The 23514-nt window shown below is 46.3% G+C and overlaps 1 protein-coding gene across 1 annotated transcript in view; it reads left to right on the top strand.

Moving 5' to 3' along the window:
• Positions 1-23514, top strand: part of TXNDC12 (thioredoxin domain containing 12) — a 115324-nt gene that overhangs the window by 75294 nt on the left and 16516 nt on the right. Inside the window, exons 4-5 of the mRNA XM_086952437.1 lie at positions 12254-12327; positions 23419-23488. Coding sequence (XP_086808563.1) covers positions 12254-12327; positions 23419-23488 — 144 coding nt within the window. The remainder of the gene's footprint in view (positions 1-12253; positions 12328-23418; positions 23489-23514) is intronic.

Here is a 23514-nt window from a genome sequence, read left to right as displayed (position 1 = left end):
CTTATATGGGGGCTCGTCAGGCTGACATCCGCCTGGTCTCACGGTGCGAGGAGCAACTGCAGGGACTTTGAGATCCCGGATCTTAGGGCCCCAAAATGTCTTATCAGAAATGGGCCAGCTGGGGGCTCTGCCAGCAGGTATGTGGCCACGCAGGTTGTGATGTTACTGCTCACCTTCCCGCAGGGGGGGTCTCGATGTCTTCCCTGCCTACCGCGGCTCTCCGCCCCCTTACCGGGCCGACCTCACCGTGGCTTGCCGCACGTCTAAGCACGTACCTCGGCCGACGTGGAAACTTTAGGACGGGGACTAGCGCCCTAGGTTCCGAGCCCTCTCACCCGTCGTGCAAGCCGCCGCGTCTTGCAGCGGCTACGTTCCTCTCGATTCCAGCTGTGGAGGCTTCCGGTCGTGTGTGGTCACCTCCGTGTCCCTTCTAGGCCCTTACCAGCAGGATATTTGTCGGATTTTTAAGGCGTTAGCACGGAACGTCTTGATCACGCGTCCGCCATCGCCCGTGGCAATCTCTGCCCTAGTGGCAAACTAGTTTTGAAACTTTCATGAGGATTCGTCAAATGGTGCCAAAGTTATTAGCGAAACAAAACACATTTTGTCTATGGTAACTAGGATGAGATAGATATATATCTCTCTCTCTCGAAAGACATTTATTTATTTTCAAAATTGTCTTACGGGTTTTTATTATAATTCCCTGTCTCTATTATTTTCTATATAAGGGAAGGGTGTTGCAGTTCGCTACACTTTCTCCAGGTCTTCGATTGTTTAGGGTTATTTTAGGGGAACATATGTGGTTTAGGTGCAGATATCATTGTATCCCTCATTGAAGTAGAGCTGCTCTGGAAATCTGCACTTGCAACATGGCAAACCATTTTTGCACTTTTGGCAGATGCCAGTGTGAAACACAAGTTGCACACATGTACTGTTTTTTGCATGTGTGCTCTTTTTCGTGAATTCTTCAACGAAAAACAAGGGAAACCCTACTCACAGAGGAACCAGGGCCAACAATTATATCAAAAACAATGGTTCCAGTGGTATAATCAAAATGATATGAATTTAAATATATAGCTCAATAGCGATGAACATTAATACTGAGTATTGACAAGGGTGGCAAAAAGAAATGTACGTACAATTATGTATATTTCTCTCATGTTTTTTACTTCATAGTATAGACTTTGTTGAAATATGTCATACAGTTCAGTGCATACATGAACAAAAACATACAGTACATAAAAGTGCAATGTGTCCCAAGTGTATCTAACAATACACAAAACATAAGTTCTATCAAAGCGCAGTGGTTTCTAAATGGATATATAAAAAGGAAAAAGACCAAAGAAGAATAATTTGATTATTAAAAATGATTCTACACAGTCGTAGACACTTTATTTAAAGGTTCAATTCCTTGTTGCCTCTTTTTCGTGAATTGGCACAATGGCAAATTTGTACGTTCTGTTTTGTGAATTAGACTGTTTTTAAGCCTGACCTAACTAAAGAGCTTCTTGCTATTACTCCCGTGTTAGCAGATGTAAATGCATTTTCATGGAATAGCAATTACTGTCACTCCTAGTTTGTATTGTGTTTTTACATCTTGTTCTACGATTGGGACGTTCTGGGCACATGTACAATCCAAATATTGACAAACCATGGGTGTGACTGATGAGGTTTGTTGTTTTCCAGCAGATTAAAAAACTTGAGCAGAATTATTAGTTATCCGAAATAACAGGGTTTTAGAAGAATGTTTTCCGTAGAAGAACACCATATGCTCATCAATGTTCTGTACGTTTGCTTAAACTGTCTACACAGTGGCTACACGTTCTTGTCTAAGTACATTGCATTCTGGAGGCATCTGCAGGAGGTGCATATTCTGCATTGAGAATCTGCACTCCGGTCAAAGAGGACTGTTGACAGTAACTCTCCTTTCCTCCTGTTGCTCAAAAACTACAACTGATTACCAAGGAACCTAAAAGAGGGACCCAGTGAGCTGAAAGATGTAGACCAAGCTAACTTTCAAAATATTTTCTCAAATTACATGTTTTCTTTTGCTTCAGTGGTGGGGAAGGTAGAATGATGACGCTTCGGGTTATAGACCTTGGCAAAAATGTAAAATAAATCTTTCTTAGTTTTGTTTTTTAATGCTTGCATCACATACCCGGAAATACCTTCCTGTTGAGAAGGACACAAGGCCTGTGTAGTATTTAAAGAAGTGAAGATCCAAAAAAAACTTGAAAAGTGGATTTATTCCACTGGTAAATAAGAGCACATCTGATCAGGTCAGCAAGCAGGACAAACTGTCCAGTTACATTCCAGACCACATTCCAAACCAACTCCCATATACACTACAGAATAGTAAGCACATTCAAATGAGTACATTAAATTAAAGCGATACTAACACTAGAATGAATTAAAGCAATACACGTACCAAAGATAACATAAACTACAGTCTGCCTCTATTTGCACCCACGATCAACCACTTTCCACCTAATAATTTAGAGCTCATCAGCTGCAGACCGCAAAAGCACACCGCTTCTCGCTGATTGGCTCCACAACCGCATGCTTGACAAATTTAATTTACAGTTGCAGTCACCACTGTAGTAATGGTTCAGCTGCACATCCCAATAAAAATGCATTTTTTTTAAATGTGTCTAACTTTATAGCCTATGAATGGATTTTATCGAAATGTGGCTATTTTATTATCTTAGCTAAGTTTCGGCATGCCATGTTGCAAGAAAGACCGTCCACGGGAGAAATATGTTGGGGCTGTGGGGGGATGAAGAGTTTTGCCAATTGACCTGACAAATTAAAAGTTGCTCACATCCACAGCCTAAACAGCTGAATGGATTTACACCACATTTGACATGAAAGTAGAACTTTACTCACTAAGCTTGCTTTTGTTGGTTTATTGTAAATCAGTTCAGAAGTTTTAAAGATATTAGCATTTTAAAAAGTTGCTGTGTGGGTTCTAAAGGGTTAACACTTTGTATAGCTCAGCCATTGGCGACTAGCAATTAATTTGCCAGTCAGGAAATTAAAAAAATAAATCAAAGAAGCTGACTGAACGAGGAAGCATTTTATTCTGTTGAACCTTTTAGATTAACAGTTCCAGAGTTGGTTCTGCACATCCGAGAGATCGGTTTGGCTGCCACAAGAGTTCTCTTGCAGCAGCCATTACAGGACTCTTAGTACAATACACACCCGTAAATAGGGCTCATAAGGGGGGAATATAGGCAAATCCTAACCTCCAGACTACAGTGGGGGTGGGAGGAAAATTGTTTTTGGGCTGGGGGAGGTGTGAGAGGGAGGGACTCCGAGTGGTCTCCTTTGGTTAAATTTTTTTTTAAAAAGCAAAACAATTACAGGATTCGCCGGTCAAATTTCCAAGTCACAAATCCACTGCCCTAAAACGGTACCTAGCTGCCATTTTTAGGAGTTGGAGAATCGCAAGGCAGAAATCACACTTTAATCCGAAGGCAAGCTTTAGGGTGGGGCTTTGGATTTACAAATCGTTGCAAATCCCCCCCAAAAAAGGGCTTGGCCTAAGACCAAGCACTATGGGCCAACCCTTGTGCATCAGTCAAAGGACATGTCCTGCCCCCAACCCATAGTATGCACAACCAGAGACCTTGCACAGCGGTGGTTCGAGGCCTTTGGCAGGTTGGAATCAGGGCTTGCACCCAACCACTATGGACAAAGGCTGTGAGCAGGTTGGATGCAAGGTCTGGCTTATGGGCAAGTGCTGCACCTGACTTAGGCTGTGCCCAACATGAGTTGTTAATTAATTGCATCATAAAAAATAATGAAATTAGCTGAAATAAAAGCCACAGTTAAAACGCACACAACTCCTTGCATGTGCCGTACTCAAAAAATAAATTTGCCAATGGCACAAACTCCAAAACAGTTACAAGGAGAACATATCACATGTCGGGCGTTACGTCGTGTGTTGTGTGTTTTGATGACCATAGAAGGCAAATTGCAGTGCTGTGCTTTGTTTCTTGTGTAACCACATATAAATGTATTTCTTGATGGCCAGCAGAAGCCTACCGTGTCCACAAGTGTTTTTTTTTTTTTGTAATTTTTTTGTAATTTTTTTAATACAGCACTTTCCAGTGGGACCTTCCTTTTCCCAGCAGGATTGACTATTTTAAAAGAAAACAAAAATTGCTCTCAAGTGCTTCAGCTTTGCTGGGATGTGGTACATGAAGACCTAGCAAAATTACTGTATTGCTTTCAGCCCTGTTGCTTGGCTTCAATATAATGTGGTGTCGAATTTCGGCAGAGATAAAGTTCATGTTGTAAATCTAGTCTACAAATGTATTGCACCATGGAAGTTAATAGAACTTCTACAACCAATGAGACTGTGTTTTTGTAACTAATATTTAGGAAACCTTTATTTGTTAAATCGCTTTTGAAATATATCTGAAAGACAATTGGTTTTGGATTCCTCACCTTAGAATTACCCCCAGGCGTCCGACTGGATCTGGAGAATTTTCTTAGCAGTACCCATGTGCGTCGGTAGGTGGCGTCGGTCGACTCCGCGTTCGTCGTTGGCATTGTGGTCGCCGGAATGACGTTGCGGTATCTACTTAGATGCCGTCCCTGCTCGCTGACGTCAGTTCTTTCTTTTTCCGCGCCAGCCAACGCAGATCCGCAAAGAGCGGTACAGAGAGTCACTTTTTGTCTCTTTTTGTCGACGTCTTTTCGAGTCCTCACAAGTCCTGGTGCGCCCAGGGTTGTCCCTTCCTCGAACCGACTTCAAGGCTTACGACTCCTGTCGCAAATTGATGTTGGTAATGGACCCACACCGTGTGAACCTTTGGGTGTTTGGAGCGTGACCACGCCCCGAAGTCGTGCTCTGACTGCCGTGCCATGAACCCAAAGTCTTTTCGGGAGCCATCCCGAAAGCTTCATGAGGCCCGGCAGTCCGCGCCGCTCCAGGTTGTGGTTGAGAGGGAGGTCGCGGAGTCATCACCACCATTCCTTGTCGAAGTCTTCCGGTAAGGCGAAGCACAAAAAGAAGGCTAAGAAGCACCATCCTTTGGGTGACGGGACCTGGGTAGAGTAAGGTAATCGTCCGACTCTACCCGCGGAGCCTGTTGGGTTGACTCCAAACCTCCCTCCCTTCCTTCCCAGTACCGGGGCGACCCCAGCCCTACTTCGTAGTTTTTACGAAGCACTCCATTTGATCGGTTGATCTTTGGGCAGCCCAACTCCTCTGGCGCGACTTCAGGCCCTGCGGACTCGGCTGGGGGCTGTAGGCCTTCGATGCTGGCGGCTTCGGTTCCAGTGCCGCAGGGCCCACAGGGATCCAGGCCTGGATCCGGATCGGCGCTGGTCCACCTTGTGACACCACCTACGTATCCAGTGATACGACCTCCAATGTCTGTTGTGTCCCCAGCTGACGTCAACCCCCAGCCTCCCCCTCAAGGTGGACACCGAGCCGAACCTGCGTTGACCGACGTCCGGACCGGTGCTGACCGGTGCTGACTGGTACTTTTGTACCAAGGTTTTCCCCTGGTGTTCCCTGTCACCCTGAATGGCTACCAGAGGAGGATTAGGAGGGGTCTGTAGACCCTCTGTCAGACCAGTTGGAAGAACCGGACTGGAGAGATGAGTTGGGTGAAGGCAGGGGCCTGGAAACCTCCCCAGACCTTGGCATGCTATCCCCGCCTACCTTGGCTACGGAGGAGGGTGCGTCATACGTAGTGGTGTTGCGTAGGGCGATTGAGGCCTGATACCTCGACACACAATCTTCTGGAGCTGAGGGCCATCTGCTGGGAGCTGAAAACCTTCCTGACGTCCATTACACAAAGGGAGGCTGGGAGATGTGCTCACAGGCCATACTGCCAATTGTTACTGCAACAAGAAGGGCGGGGTGGGGTCAAGGACCATGTGCCACGAGGCCTTCACCTCTGGAAATGGCTGGACCACCAAGGAATTTTCCTGGCAGTATCGTTGAATTACTGGGGGATGAGCTCAGCCGTTGGTGCTTAGAGAAGCGAGGATCATGAGTGGCTGTTACACCCAACGGTGGTCCAAGGTCTCTTCCTCAAATGAGGAGAATTTTGGCTAGAGCTGTTCACCACTGCAGCAAACTCGCAAAGTCCACACTTCTGCAGGTGGAAGTTTCTCGCTTGAAGACTGATTCCAAATCGAGTGGAACTCTGTACTTCTGTATGCCTTTCGTCTGACAGATAGATGTGAAAAAACAAGGACCCCCTGAAAAATTGGTAAGACAATTCCTAGGACAGGGTAGATATATAATGGAAAATAACTCCAGGGCAACTGAACAGTTTAAAATATCACTCAATATTAAGTTTAATGTAACAGATCAAAAAATGCTCAGATTTTAAATTATTTAACGTGGTAATGGTTAAGTCTTGAAGACTTACCATTGCCACGTTTTTGTTTTTCTATGTATTTTCATGAACAGAAATTAGTTTTTGAATAATTGTTTTGATATTTTTAAAGAATTAAGATTTTAACATTTGATTACTAAATAATTTGAAATATATCTCAGCATTTTTCTGATCTTTTACATTAAACTTAATCATATTGAGTGATATTTTAAACTGTTCAGTTGCCTAGGAGTTCTTTTCCATTATATGCCTTTCAGCTAATGCCACATCTGCCCCGAGTTCTAAAGATCATCATGTCAGACTGGGCCCTAATGTCATCCTAGTGGCTCTGTATTGGGCAAGGAGAGTATGGTATCTAGAACTCCTGTGCTTCAGCATATGCCCTTCGAGGAGGACCTGCTGTTGCGGCAACATGACCAAGTTATGTACCTGACCCATCGCAATCTCCACATTCATGCTTGTAGATTGAGCGGTGACCGCTGAACACCTTCGACCTCCCTCTGGATGTCATTCTGGCAGCCAGGCATCCTGACAAAAACTGTATACATCTGTTGTTGGGACAAAATTGTGGTTTGGTGCGGTACGCGCCAGATTGTCTCCCTTAATTCTAGGTTCTGCTGCTGCTTGTTCTCTCTCTTGCCTGGCAAGGCTTGGCTTTGGTCACAGTTAAAGGTTCTATTTTGTTCCTCTTACGGTTGCCAGATAAGCCGTCCCTGTTTAAATTAGCAGTTATGATGCATTTTTTGGAAGAGCTACAGCATATTTTCCCTTTCGTGATGCTCCAGTGGGATCTTAATCTGGTCCTGACTTATCTGATGTGCATTCTGTTCGAGTTGCTTCACAGCTGTCCTTTATGGTTCCACACCATCAAGAGTGTGTTCCTCAATGCCATTACCTTAGCATGGTGAATGAGTGGGCTGCAGGCTCTTTCTGTTAATTCACCTTATATTACCTTCCTACCAGACAAACTGGTTGGGTGAACTCTGGCATCCTTACTGGCAAACGTTTTGACGCCATTCCACGTCTGTCAAACCATCACACTGCCATAAGGGGACTGCAGAGGATGACTGAGTAACAAACCAGATATAGGGTAACCAGGGAAGAATGGCGCACAGTGATCTATATAAGCTCCAAGTAAAGGGACACGCCTTTGAGAGGGCTGTGCCCCAAGCGTACGCAGATGGCCACAAGGTTACAGGACCGAGACACCAACGTAAATGCACTGCACCTGCTGTGTCATATGTTAGCGAGAGTAACCCATTGTTTTACTGCTGTTATGTGATCGAAAAGCACTGTATCGAAATTAAATAAATCATCGTGGTACTGGTCAAGTTATGAGCTGTAATTGATGTTTCAATAAGTATAATAACATAGGTTGTACCAAAGACCACCAGATGGTCGATCAGCTTTTTCTGGGGTTATCTGCAGTGAAAAAGCTAGGCAGTTCATAAAAAAAAACCTCCTGCTGGATCACGCTCTGCATGAAGATTTAATACGCAGTGGCGAAAAAGCAGCCTCCCCAAGGACTGCATGCTGATTCAACCAGGGCTAAAGCTGCTATCGCCTCTTCAGCACAAAAAGATCCTTTATTAGACCAATGCAAGACCGCTACATGTGCGTCCCGCTATACTATTACAAAAGACAATCGTCTGGACATTCAGCTTTGCCGGGATAGGGAATTTTGCCCGCTTTGTTCTGCAGGACTTTCTTGTTTGGGTTCCTCTCAAAGACCCACCTCCAAATGGAGACTGCCTTGGTGTCTATTCAAAAGGTGAGGAATCTGTGCACTAGAAGTCTCAATCGGTTTCTTACCTTCACTGTCTCTGGTAGAGACTCTACCTGCAGAATCCTCACTGACCCTCCAAACCTCCCCGTTCTGTGTTTGGACTCCATCCATTAAAAGGATCCAAAGTCTAGGAATCTGTACACTGTCTACCAATTTGCTTTGGGGCTCTGTATATTAAGGTGGAGTCCCATGTGGTGATCCTGGTTAGGCTGGGTAGAGTGGCAAAGAGCGTTCAGGCTTTACTAGAGGAACATATGGTAAGCATTTCAGAGTGCCAACCTGGGCGATAAGTAATTGACACGACTCAAAACAAATCCAACACCAATTTATAAATATAAAGCATACTTGTATAAATTTAGACACCAAAATGTAGTCAATCGGATAAGTATAACCGGAGGTATGGAATTTTAGAAGCAAAATTAAATCCATGCAAAACAGTACTGCTAAATGTTTTAATTGCAGTCAAGTACTAGTGACCATCGATCATTTGGGAGGTTGAGTTGCGTGGAACCCAATGAGGGTACAAGTGATGTTGGTCCCAGGACCAAGCCTTAAAAGTGTTAGATTTTACCTGGCTCGAGAAGCCCTGGTGCAGAGTTGTCCTGGCTGTCCATGGTGCTGAAGCAGGAGCCACTGTGGAGCTGGTTTTACTGCTTACATGGTTCTGGTGAGTAACTGGGTGCAGAAAGCCAACTATGAAGCGACTGCTGATGTTTGGGTGAAGGTTTTGCAGAGTTCCCTCGAGGTGCAGCATTGAGTAAAGGTGGTGGTGGTGGTGGTGGTGGTGGTGGTTGCTGGACTGGCGACCAACAAGCCTAGCAGAGCAGAAAGTTGTTTCTGTGTATGGAGCTCCTGGGAAAACGTTAGCCGCCTGAACCTTGCTGGAGGTCAGGACTATGTTTACCACAATGCACTGGACCATCTGTTTTTCGGCTATTCCCTCGGAGGGCCCGATATCCAGCGACTCTTCGGTTCCGGGACATTGTTTTTACCTGCGGTGTGCAAGGGACTGGTGACACTAGTCCAGTGATCTGGAGTTGCCATTGGCTCTCAAAAGGGTCCCTCTGTCTGGGGTAACCAAGCTTTGGTCCAGGACGAGCCACAATCATGTGGCTCCATGAAGGTTGCCACAGGTGCAGAGTATAACACTTTTGGCTTGTGCAGCTCTTGCTGTAGCAGATTCAGCCTCTTGTGTCCTTTGTTGCAATTCAGATCAGAACTGAGATTCTGGTGTCAGGGGTAGGCCTTAAATCCTAGATTTAGGGGTGTGGGTGCAAGTGGCAAATGCAGCTTATCCACCATTGAGGTGACCACATTGGGGTGGGTGGAGAGTGTCACAAGGTCTACACAGAACCCTTTATTCTATCACTTTTAAAAATGGCAGAAGTGTTCTGTTGTATATTTATACTTACTTCAATATGGCTACTTGGTGTCGGTAGTCCTTTCTTAGCGTTCCTATCTTACCAATCTCCCATAGTACCTAAGAGTGTTCTATCTAGTATGTGAAGATATGAGCGGGAAGCCGTGACGGATGAACAAACACTGATTGTAGAAAGTTAACGGTCTATTCCCGTTTTTGCTGGCCACAATTATGGATTATATAGAGAGTAGACTGGCTCTTCATGTTTTGTCAATCGAAGGGGAGAAGGTGGTCATCATGATCTTCATCATTCTCATGTTGATCCTGATTCTCTTCCTTCGTGTTCTGGAAGTCCATGAGGTCGCTGAGCTCATACGTGTTGTTTTCTCCTTCGTGTTTCTCCATGCTTTAACTCTTACTACGGTTTGAGTCTTTAACTCTTACTATGTGTTTGAGTCTTCCATTTTTGTTTTATCTGTAAAGGGAGAAGATATGTTGTATATTTATACTTACTTCAATATGGCTACTTGGTGTCGTAGTCCTTTCTTAGTGTTCCTATCTTAACAATCTCCCGTAGTACCGAAGAGTGTTCTATCTAGTATGTGAAGATTCCAGCCTTGGCTGTAGATGGTGTGGTCAGCTGTGAGGTGTTCTGCTCTGCTGTGTAACTTAATAAATCTATCTTAATAACTTGAAAACTTGTCCTTCTGCCTACCTAATCTACTTAAATGTTCCTCAGCTGTACAGACCAGGTAGCCCACCCTAGAGTGTGGCCAGCCTTTAGCGGGTGTACACTTCCTGAATACCTAATTACCCACCTGTCCAGGAGCAAATGTGCTTGGGGGGGGTTAGGGGGGGAGGGGGTGGAGGAAGGCTGTTTTCTCCTTTGGGAGGCAGCTTGGTTGCATATCACAGCCAGTGAAAGGCTTTGAAGCTCACCGCCTTGATGTGGCACTTCATTAGGTATTCTGCCAGTGATGGTGGTGTGACGATCTTCCTGTCTAGGCCATTGTTTCTGACTCCTGGGAGACTTCACACCTCATTTCAGAAGGTCAAGATTCATGTCTTGGTGGCAGTGACTGCAGGCTGGCAGCCAGAGCACAGGAAGGCTGGGTCAACCAGGTGGGCAACCTCCAAGGTAGCTACCTGGGTGCATGCCACATCCTCCTCTTCACAAGATTCATCTAAGGGGTACCCAGGAATGTTTGATACCAAACTAGACCTATTTTGGCAGTACCATAATGGAGCTGGTGACTTAGAGTTCGCTCGGGTGCCAACCTATGTTATTGTTTGGATCACCTATCACTTGGAGTAGCATTTAATGGTAAAAGCCATTATAGGGACATATAACCTTGCACTGATCTATCCTCACCTTTAACATTATGCACCCTGCACTCAGGAGGCCTTACATGGGGGTGACTGGCATATATTAAAAAGAGTGCATTGACTTTGACAAACATGGTGAGGGCAAAGTCGAGTTTGAGCAGTTTCCACTGCTCCTGCAGTCTTCAATGACAGGCCTGCTGTCATCAGTTTACTTGGGTTACTCAGGGTGGCATGAACAGTGCTTCAGGCCCTGGTGATCCCTTTAGCACCCATCCCCTGGGTACCACTGGTACCATATACTGGGGACTTATAAGGGGGTTTAAGTCCTTACCAATTGGGGTTACCAATTCACATATATCTGTTTATGAAAGAGTGCATTGGGCTCTGGGTAGCAGGCTCCAATGCACTTTCAGAGTTTTAACCATCTGAATTGGAGCAAAAAGTGGGGGTTGACCATACAAAAAGTACACTTTCCGACACACTGCTTCTGGGGATGCACACCGTCTCGAAAGCAACTGATGTCAGCATGCTGGAGTGGCTCTTATATAGGCCGAACACGCCCCTTCCGGAGCGGAAATGCATCAGTGTGTAGGGGCAAGGCATTACCTTATGGTGTGCAGAGGTACTGCAAAAAAGTTTCCGAATCCAGTCTGATACTTAGGTATTATTTAAAAGGTGATGAATCTGCGGCTAGATAGTCTCTACCAGAAAGCGCATTACTGACGGTAAATAACATGTTCATCAAGACATGATTAACTAGGTATCTACGCCACACTTGCTGAGATGAAAAAAGAAAAAGCTGCTTCAGCTTACACTTAGTAGTGGGAGGTCTATCTATTTGCTGTGGTTAGTAAAGTGTAAGCTCATAACGTTTGAACAAAGGCAGCAGGTAGGAATCATCTACATGTAGTATACTACTGTATAAAATGATTGAGTGCGCCAGACATTGATTTGAACTCCATTGCTGGTGACAAGCACCACCTTTTGGTATCTGAAGGTGAATTCTTTTTAACTTAGGAAGTCTGCAGTGTTGCCTCAGTTTTCAAGCATCTTTTTGACTTCTGTCTGCTTCATTTGGGAGGTGGCATGACTTTTATCCACGCTTGCATATTTTTACGTTTTGAAAACCAACACTTCCTATGAAATAGCTTGCTTAAAAAAAATCACCATACAGAAAGGTACTTCCGGTCGACTATAAGAGGTAAGTGTCTGCTCTACCAACAAGTTAGGTAGTGTTAGAGCTGCTTGGAGTAAGAGTGCAGTAACCAAGAAGTTCCTTGCTCTTGCTGCAATTGTGCACCCTTTTGATACCCTTCTAATACTTCAAAGCTTGCAGTGCATTGTTAATCTGGTAGTGACCAATTCCTGAATGCAAACTTGGTTAGTCTTTCATGTGTGCTCTCATTCTTTTTCTCTTAGCACTGAAACCTAAATTTGCAGAATCCCAGGATATCTCGGAACTAGCCCACAACTTTGTCATGGTTAACTTGGAGGTAAGAGTTGAACCGGGTAGCAAACTAAGTAATTTGCAAGGCGTCCCTTAAACAAATGAACATAATTTTTTGAATGTGCTCATCAAATACACCATCCCAACCGCTAAATGTGCTCAGCTGAAAGTTGATAACACAGGGTGGTGGTCTGATTCTGTATCTAGGCTTTTGCAGGGTGGTGGTCTGATTCTGTATCTAGGCTTTTGCAGGGTGGTGGTCTGATTCTGTATCTAGGCTTTTGCTCCCTGGGAGGCACTCCTATATACTGGTGAAGGGACAGAGAGCAACCTATTCAGTGTTTCTGGAGTAGATTAGACGGATTGCATAGAAAACCTTTGAGTCCTCGAGACCAGATTTTATTTGTATGGTACTAGTGTGGGATGTACCTGCAAGAACTCCTGAACTTGAACACCCAGAAAACCAAATATGGGAAGACCTTTCTAAAGGGAGAGTTTGAAATTGTTTAGCTGAATCTCAATAATAATATAGCAGCCCTATGGGGGATCATGGCGCAAGACATGATTTAGCAATGCTACCCCACATGTCCAGCTGTGAACAATATTTGGTTGTCCATCGTTACCAGTGCTGCAAGTTCAGAATGTCTCGAAGCCTGACCAAATTTAGTCTGGCGGGAAGGAGTTCACTTGTGCTAATGTGATGTTAGGTGGATTTGTAGAGTGCTGCTTGTCATCCAGGAGGTTATCCAGACGCTGAAGGGTTTTCGAAGGGTTTTAAAAGCTCACTCTTAATTCCACAACCGTGCCAGTTGGAAGGCAACATCACAAGTGGGCCCACTCAGTGCCAGATTGTGAGGGATGATCTTTGCACCCGAATTTCGCATTGCAACAGCAATGTCAATAGCTCAATCCACATAATGTAAAAATGTGTTTAAACGTGGTTTTGGTAGGAAAGAAAACAGAAAAGTGGATTACTGTTGTTCAAAGAACTATTCACATTCATAGCACAGAAGGAACCATTCCCAAATCGTTCAAGTTTACTAGAAAGTATGACAATTCAGACCATTTTAAATAATATAGCCACAAACCTGGAGAAGTGAAGGGAGCTGCCATCAAAGTTGCAAATATCTATTCATTGAATAAACCCCCAAAACCTCAATTTCCCACTGTAAACGATTGTTTGTTCTGTGAAAATATCATGTTGTGCGACATCTGTACGAATGTGTTTGACATGTTAAGCTTTTAACACTCCATTTCTGGGGGCGGAGCTTGCCGCAAAGCAAGATGGCCACGTAGGAGAGCGCCTCGCCATCGGCGCCACATCAAGCCAATCCAGTCCACTAACCTGCATCTGATGATAAAAACGGCAGAGAAATGCTCCATGGTGGCGGCGGTGTGATTTGAGATGCTCCGGGCCTGCTGAAACAACCGCAAGAGCAGCGCCGAGAGGAGAGGCCTGACCGCTGAGCTGCGGAGAGCCGAGACCAGACTTCCTACGATCCCTTACTGAAGACCTGCCCGTGACCCGGAGTCTGTGCACTGGGGGCTGAGTCCACGGAGAAGCGATGCCTGGGTGTTGGAATTAGGTAGCCTGGCCTAGGGCAAGACTAGCATATCAGAGGCACAATGTAAAGGTTGCAGACCACCCAAAAGTAATTCCACGCAATAGCACTCAAAAAGAAAAACACTACACCAAAATTGTGTGAAAATACGTACTGCTTTATATAAAAATAATATACTCTCTGTTCTCAAATACAAATAGCTCAGAACATTTCAGGTCACTTTAGTATCAGCAATTATATTACTAAACGGCTAAGCAATTAATCAATTCACTTGTCAGTATTCTCACACATTTTACTCTAGGATACACAATTCAATTACACTGCAGTTTGTGTGGAATAAAGCAGAAGTACTTCCCAATTCTAAATCCTAATGACCACCAGCATTTATAGAATAGATAGATCTCTTAACCAAAACTGGTAGATAACTCTGACACTTGTTTTAGCTCAGTTAGGCTTCTACTGTACTCTGTTTACTGTATAACTTTTCTTATCACTGTATTACTTTGTATTTTTGGCCAGATCAGCACTCAAAACAGATTAGAACACATTTTCTTTTACAGGGATAACATTACAGTCCTCACTCTATTCCTGTTCAGGAAGAAATTGTTCAAGCACCACTTCAGACACCTCTCTATAGGACTGTTGTAAATAGAATGAACCCGGACAGGGATTCCTCATAGACGCTGTACTCCCAGAGTCAGAGTCTTAATTTATATCCAATAAAAACCTGTGGAAGACAATCCCCCACGCTTTCTCCTTACTTGTGACTGTGGCTGTTGGATAGTTCTGCACCAGATGTATAGGGTTAACAGGCGCGAGGGCCCGGGGGAACCAAGGCTGAAGAGGCTCTCTCCCGCCTCAGGCCGACTCCTTTGCGCTGCACTTGCGCTGGAAACGAACAGGGCGGCACCACAAACCCCCAGATCCCTGCCGGGCCTTATACCTCTTCCTCCCTGCCCAGGCCGGCTCCTCAACGCGGCGCTCGAGCAGGAAGGAGCGAGCCGATTCCTCAGCCAGCCACAGAACCCTCCGGCGCCTCTCCTCAGCGCTGGTCTCCGCAGCCGCTTCTCCGGCGGGCATGCGCGGAAGCGCTCTCGCCGAGGTCGCCTCCCACTGATCCCGCTCCAGGGAGAGACGCTACACTCTCGGGCCTGCTCACCTCTCGGCCCCTCCTTCCGGGGATAGCTGCAACAGACGGGGCGTGCGCAGTGACTCCTCCAGTTCCTTCAGGACGAGGTCGCTACCGGCAACGCGACTCCAACGCGATCGGCGCCCCCGGGGTCCCGCTCACAAAGGGAAGCCTCGCCAGGCTTCTCAGGCTCAGTGGATCCCGGGCGGGTGCTGGCACAGAGCGCGATCGGTGTTAAAAGAGGTCCCGCTCCCAGTTCACCTCACACCTTCCTCACAGCAGGCAGAGGGGTTGGCCACACGCCACAGGACCAGTCAATGGTAAGGAATGCTGTCAGTTGTTCAATGTAGATATTCCCTTTCTTCACTAAAACGAAGAGGAGGGGAAGAGGGGCTCCTTCAGGATAAGGCCAGATTGTACTCTCTTGGCACTAACCCCCTATTCCTCCTTACTGGGCAGACTAGGGGCACAGGGGAACTCTCAGCTCAGCTCCCAGGACTACTAGAATTAACCCCTTCACCTATCTGTCCAGGATCAGCAGGATGAGCTAACTTGGCTAGGACAACAGGACAAAGGAGGTGGGAAAACCTTGACAGAGGGCTACTCTTGTAGAGGAAACCACCCTTCAGAATCCTACCCCCACTAGACCTCAGCCTTCACTCTAGCTGCTCCTCACTGACAGACAAAATGGCTGTCCAGCATTCCGCCTTATATAGGCTGCCCTTTCAGTGGTCCAGAATGGACCAGAAGGTTCTGAAATGCCCTATGTTAGGCTTATGGCCAAGTTCTGTATGTGACAGTTGGGGCAGTTGGCGGCCACCATTTTAGGTGGTGCCAACTTTCCTGTCAGAACAGGCCTCTGGGCCTGAGGTAAAAGATCATGAGGGGGAGTTAGAACACCTATCCCCCTGGCCAACACCTACAAAAAGTCAGTAGACAAAAAATTAACAAGGAGATGAGGGGCAAAAAGGGGACAAAATAAATAAAGATTAGGAGGGACTTCGCCAAAAAGCCAGACAGGTCTAACACGCGTCCCCCCCAGCTGAAAGTGGGGAGAACTATCCAACCCCTTGGGAGTCCTCATCACTAAGGCGGAAATACCTGGAGAGACCGTCTGCATTGGCGTGGTCCACTCCAGGCCGATGTTCCACCCGGAAGTCCATTCCCTGTAGGGAGATGGACCACCTCAACAACTTGGGATTTTCCCCCTTCATCTGCATCAGCCAACGAAGGGGTCGGTGGTCAGTCTGAACCAGGAAGTGCGAGCCAAAGAGGTATGGCCGCAGCTTCTTCAGAGCCCACACCACCGCAAAAGCTTCCCTCTCAATGGCACTCCACTTCTGTTCCCGGGGAAGCAGTCTCCTGGATAAGAAGACTACGGGTTGATCCAGGCCCTCTTCATTCAGTTGCGATAACACTGCCCCAATGCCATGTTCTGATGCATCTGTTTGGACAATGAACTCCTTGGAGAAGTCTGGGGCCCTCAGGATCGGTGCCGCACACATTGCCACACACATTGCCTGTTTCAACTTTTCAAAGGCTTGCTGACAAGCCTTTGTCCAAACTACCCGTCGAGGTTGTTTCTTGGAGGTGAGCTCTGTGAGGGGCGCTACAATAGTGCCATACCCCTTCACAAAGCGACGGTAGTAGCACCTACAAAAAGTCAGTAGACAAAAAATTAACAAGGGGATGAGGGGCAAAAAGGGGACAAAATAAATAAAGATTAGGAGGGACTTCGCCAAAAAGCCAGACAGGTCTAACACTGGGCCAGTGACTGGGAAGGGTCTGAGCCCCAGAACGCCCCAGAAGACTGCTAGGAGGTAGGTGCTGAGAAACTGCGGAACAACCTTGACTGGGCTGCTTGCAGGGCCCGCCCTCTGCGTGCTGCGGCGACGCGGCAGAGTGTGAAGCGAGCATCCTGACTGTTCGGCCCATTCCTATATCCTGTGTGCTACCCTCTTCCCGCGAGCCCGGAACGGTCTGTCGATGTGAGGCCTGGCTGCTGGGTTGCGGAGAGATGCAGTCAGACACTTTACGATCCATTGCACAAGACTTGCCTGTAAACTGAAGGCGGTGCTCTGTGGGCAGAGTCAGCGGAGAAGCAACACCTGGGCCTGTAACGGGGAATGATGCGTATCCCAGAGCGCTCCTGAAGACCATTAAGAGGCGGAAGCGGAGAGGCTGTGAATCTGTCGTGACTGGGCCGCTTACGGACCGGGCCTTCACATGCTGCAGCGGCGTGCGGAGCGAGTGCTTTGACCACCCGGCCCCCTCCTGGATACTGGGCGCTGCCCTCACGCAAGCCAGTAACCTTCTACCTAAAGGCCGTGACAACCTGTGAATATAGAGACCACCCCGGGTTGACTGCTGGTGGGCCCTGGGACGGGGCACTAGCGCTCAAGAGTGCGCTGATTGGAAAGCTCCTAGACTGCGGCTTACCATATTGCATTGGGGCTGATGCAAATATATACTGCCTAGCTGCTGGTCCTTCCACCTGACGTGTGGTGCTGGTGAGTGGGGAAGGGCGCCCAGCTGCCCCTGTGGGCCTGAGTGGATTACGGACTGTGGCCTAATTGATAAGCAGTACGGGGTGGGGGGGTCCCGTACTGCAGCGCACTGCGTGTTCGCGTCCCATGAGAGCCTCACACCTTGATTGTTGCCAGCAGATAAGCACCATACTGCTCCCAATCGGAACACCGCCCATGAGGAGAGGGGGGCCTTAGAGACAGAAGACCTGCCTGTTTATTCACATAACACGACCAAGCCCTTGCACCCCAAACTGCCCGCTATTTTTTTGCAGGCCCGGACATCTGCAGAAGAGAGGCATAGCCTACATCGCCTACTTTATACACGAGAGGAGCACATCACCCCTGACCAATACGCTAGCTGGTGGAACATAATTTGGATTTTGCTGCGGCACAGCGACTACTTCCCTTGTGAATATGACCTTGCATAGCCTTATTGTGGAAAAAATAGCTGAAACCATGGGAAGGATAGACAAAACACAAACCAAACTACCCTTTGACGCTAAAGCCACCAGACATAAAGAAACGTATTGGGCGAGGTCTGCGGACACCAGAACGGATGTATCAGAAGAGGAGGCTGGAGATGTGAAACAAATGTTCGCCACTATCCAAAAAAGCCCGATGGCAATGGACGGAAAAATAGATTCACTAGTCTGTCGTATGGACAGGATGACCAAGAGGCTCGACAAACAGGCGGAGCGCACAGACATGGCGGAGAGACACATAACGGAGGTTGAAGAAGCCCAAACTGAACCGGACCAACTACAGAGGCAAATGGCCAAAACTATCACGGACCTACAAGAGAAGACCGAGGATTTGGAGACTTGCTCACGCCACAGTAATTTACGCATAACTGGCCTTCCGGAGACTACCCTGATACCGTTCATCGAAAAACTCCTGATATCTGTTAGGTCGTGAAAGATTCTTTGACATATTTGTGGTTTGTGTTTCTGGGTTTTCAGGCCTCTTTGTCAAAGCGCTGGGACACCCCCTGGGGTAGCCGTGCACTCTAAAAGAATGGCGTAACATAACATAACATAAAAGAGCCCACAGCTCGCTGGGGCCCAGACCTGCACCGGGTGTTCCACCACGTCCGGTGATAGCTAAACTCCTGAATTACTGGGACTGTGACTCAGCGCTAAGACGCACCAGAGACTTGGGAGAACTTAGATACAAGGTATCTGGCATCTACCTCTATCCAGATTTCACAGCGCGAGTACAAGAGGCACGCCGCCAATTCAACCCCCTCAAAAGACCACTCCGGGATCACAACATCATGAACACAATGCTCTAACCCGCCAAGTTGAGGGTCAACATGAATGGACCAGCACTCATATTCATAGATCCGAAGTCATTGCAAAAAGCAATAAAGGACTTGCTCTAAAAGGCGAACGGAATCAAAGCAGGATGAAGTGGCGAAAGCAAGAGGGAGTTCACTTGCGGACAATGACTAGAACACTGGCTGCCAGTTCCTATCACTCTATACCAAACTCCTCTTAGTGTCGAGCTATTCTCGCTGTGCCTGAGACTGGATGCAAGGGGGGCTGCAGCACTCTATAACCACCGATATTGGAGCGCAGCTAAATGGAGAACCAAAGTCTGACACCGCTGAAGTTAATCGCAAGTAAAATGGGACTATTTGTAATATATGATAACTGTGACGGATATTGAGATGGGGAGGAGGATGCTCCGCGTAGGATGCCTTGGAAAGTATTTGTGGGTGACTCTTAAGCAATACGTATATGCATACTGATTCAATCCACATTTTTACAAGGTTAGAGGACATAGAAAAAAAATAAGTTATCTTGACCCCCGACCCCCCCCCCCCCCCCCTGTTTTCATGGCACTTTCCTCCTTACGCATTACTGGATGAGCTCTTTAGGGCAGAGATGTTGGAGGCTTTGGAAACCTTCTTTGAGGTAAACATAGGCTCTGTTCCACACTACACCACTGTATGGGAGACGTTCAAGGTCTATACACAGGGCGTAGTGATATCCAAGCACTCTGGAGTACTCGGATCAATTAGAGATAGCTTGCAGCGATTAGAACAAACACTAGCAGGTCAGAAAAGGGAGACCCTGACTAATGACGACCCCAGTCTGCATGCCACGCTAAAAACCACACTCTAAGAATACCACAATGAGGCAGATAGGGAAGTAAAGCTTCTGGGTAAATATACAACAGGCAGTGGTATATGGGGAGGGAGAATGTCCAGGTACTGCTCTCACCAATCTAATGAGAGGTCGTAGAGGGACCTCGCACACTATAGAATTGAACACAGATATTGGCGAAGTGCTGGCAGATGCGGTAGCAGAACGTTTTCGGGAGTATTATGCAGATCTTTACCAATCTAGGTTCAATACTACACAAACTGATATATTTAAATATCTGGAATATATAAAATTGTCCTGGCTACTAGATTATCATAGGGAATATTTAATGCGCCTGCTGGAAACATGGGAAAAAGAAGCGGCTATTTCCGCAATGCGTGCAGGTCGCGCGCTGGGACAAGATGGGCTTACAGTGGGGTTCTAAAAAGAATTCCAGGAACTGCTGGTGCCACATTTGCTAACACTTTTTGAAGAAATGGCTGAAGAGGGCAGGATGACTTTCACAATAAGAGAGGCGCTCCTAGTGGTTATACTGAAGCCCGATAAACTCCCAAATAGTTGGTCCTCCTACCGCCCGCTTTCTCTGAATGTCGACACGAAGATATTTGCCAAAGTGCTGGTGAATAGACTTGCCCCGTTAATGCCAACCTTGGTGGGAATGGAACAGGCGGATTTTATACCGGGACGCACTCTTACTTACAATTTGCGCAGTCTTTGGTGCTATACAGCACCCTGCCCCTGCTACTAAAGCGGCGGCAATCTTTTCAGATACTGAAAAAGCATTTGATTCAGTGGAATGGAGATTCATGATGCAGACGCTGGAGCGTATGGGCTTGGGAAGTGTCCAAGCCTAATTCACTCTATACGAATCCCACTGCTGGGGTGAGAGTGGGTGATGTGGTCACCGCCCCACTGGAATATCTAAGGGCACCAGACAGGGCTGCCCCCTGTCACCGCTGCTATACGCCCTGTTGGCCGAGCAATTGGCCTGCGCAATGCGAGAGTATCAAAGCCATAGGGGGATACGATTTCCGAGCTACAACCTCATTGTTTCCTCATACGCAGACTATCGTCCATACGCTCCTGTATATCAGGGATCCAGCCATCCATGTATCCCCTGTGCTGCGTGAAATAGTACGCTTTGGTGAGCTATCGGGTCTGAGGATAAACTAGACGAAGTCTGTGATATTCCCCCGAACTCCAGCAACTACCCCTGAGGAATTAAACTTTTCGTTAGTGGTCTGAGGACTCGGTACGCTACTTGGGGATCCAGGTACACACTGATTCAGACCTTTTTCTCCATGAAAACCATGGCTGTGCTGTTACCAAACTAGGAGATGACATTGCATGCTGGATACGCCCCCCTTCTCACTACTGGGTAGAATATCACTGATGAAAATGGTTGTCCTACCCAGCTTCCTTTTCTTTATTCTACCCATGGGCCTGCGAGCCCAGTTCTTCAAACATCTACATTCATTGTTAATTAAACTGGCCTGGGCCAACAACATACCCGCGCAAGCTGGAAACTCCTGGTTTTGCTTTACTCGATGGGTGGGTTGGATACACCAGATCTCGACCTATATATCGGGCAGACCAAGCTTCACATGCCTACTTTTGGCTGCATTAGCAGACCTCCACCACCGAATTTGCACATAGCATGCATCTCACAGGCTCCAGCCCATTTGGTGACTGCTCTGCACCACCCGCCAAGCAGAAATACCATCCTCCTGGACTCAATTAATGCTACGGTTCATGCATGGCGCAACCTATTAGATTGGCAAGCGGCTGCTATATTATACTCCCCTGAAACACCTATAGCCTGGTGCGAATAGTTAGACACTAACCTCCCCAGAAATGATAGCGGCGCTGCACACTTTAGGGCTGGACAGGATAGGAGACTTTTTCGGCAGGGAATGGACAGATTTTCTGGAGAGAACCGCGGCCCTCGCCTTAAATTACGTATCATTACTACAAACCCAAAGTGCGCTAAGGCAGATGCTAGGAGACTAGATGCTGGAGGCCCCGGAGGTGCATTCATTCTCCGCATTGATACAGGCAACATCCCCTAAACGAATAGTTGCAAGGCTGTACTCTCAGACATAGGAGCTGTACAGAGACCGACACAATAAAGCCAGACTGGAATGGAAGGCGGACTTGGAATTGATCATAGATGACGCCATGTGGCAGTACTGCTGCGAAGCAACTAAACGTATCTCGCTCAATGGGCAACATAGGCTCATAGAGTTTAACATTTTAAACCTCATTTATTACACGCCAACACGCCTTTATAAATACTGTGACAGCTGCGGAGCTCCTGAGGCTTATTTCCTGAACCTAGCTTAGCTCTGCCCACCTATTGCAAACTACTGGACACAGATATTTGCAGAACTCCAAACGATAACGCAGGTAGACATCAGCCCAAACCCGGTACTGGCACTTCTGGGTTATTTAAAACCAATTCAGAAACCCATTTGGCGCTTAGTTGACATGGCGCTACTGGACGCCAACCGAGTATTGGCGATACATTGGTCCAGAGGCCCCCCCTCCCACATAAACACTGGGCTAGAGATATGCTGTGTTGCAGCACGCAAACAGAAACATATAGTGAGCTTCTCCCCCCGAAGAATTTTTGGAGCCTATATACCACTTACATTGAGACTCGATCTACAGAGCACTCAGTAACACCTCCACCGGTGGAGGAGCATCCATTGCCACAACAGACATAAATTCCTTGCATGGTTCCTGTATACATAAGTTGGGAAACATGATGTAACTGCTAAAGGCAGTAGTGATCTTGGTAGGAAGACCTTATTGAACTATGGAAGATTGCATGTATTGTGAAGTCACGAATTGATAGAACTGATAGTTTTTCTTAGTGACCTGTGTTAGTGACCAGTCATCATGGTAGAGTACTATTTACACTCTGAGAGGAATGTTTCTGATGATTACGTCTTTATTTTGCCATTGTTATTTTATTGTATGATGATTGATCTTATTTACTATTCTTTTTTTCTGTCTTTATGATTTTGTCTGTATTGAAATGGAAAAAATAAAATAATTTAAAAAAACACTCCATTTCTATGATTTTATTTTTGTATGACGGCCCACAACTTTGGGGTGCTGCAACATAATGACGTTTTGGTTGTTGGGATCAATTACAAACTGCTGTTTCAGATTAAAAGATCCAAAAAGATTTAGATTTCAGACATGGTCATAAATACTTAATTCTCAGAATAATTTCATTTGTAGAACAGATTGTATTTATTTGTAATTTTATAACTACAAAAGTTGGGTTTAACCGTGACTTGACAAAAAAAACAATTTCAGCTTTGATTTAAATCTTCCAAGTTTTATTAACTTACGCATGTCGCCTCCCTTTAACAGTGTGCATCTCACAGCTAACTTAAGTATACAATTTAAAGACTAGAATCCGATATTGGAGGGAAAGCGGTAAATAAGGCTATTTTCTGTGTACTTTTAGTCTTAGTCCCATTGTAGTAGTAAAAATGCAGTCTAGTAATCATGTAGTTCATTCGGTTGAGTGCCTGCTGCAGAAATATTTGTGGCCTGCAGGTCACAGGATGGATTTTCTCCAGCATCTTTTAATTCTTTCAGATGAATGGAATATGTGCCACTGAGCTAGTTTGATTGAAACAGCTACTACTTTGTGTGAGGACACAATTCTGCTTGTTTTGTGCAGTGTATGCACAATGCCTGCCATTTCAGAGTCTAAAGTACTTTCAGATCAGTCAATATTCTGTCTAAATTTTTTTATCAGTGATGGGAACCAATGTTTCTTGTGATCCGTAGGATGAAGAAGAACCCAAGGACGAGGCGTTTAGTCCTGATGGAGGCTACATACCGAGAATCCTTTTTATGGGTGAGTAGAGCATCCCCTACAAGTGA

The sequence above is a fragment of the Lissotriton vulgaris genome, chromosome 1_1 (genome assembly GCF_964263255.1).
Source record: "Lissotriton vulgaris chromosome 1_1, aLisVul1.2, whole genome shotgun sequence".
NCBI classification, from domain to species: Eukaryota; Metazoa; Chordata; class Amphibia; order Caudata; family Salamandridae; genus Lissotriton; species Lissotriton vulgaris.
The sequence above is the reverse complement of the archived record's forward strand: the minus strand, read 5'-3'. Positions and strand labels throughout refer to the sequence as shown.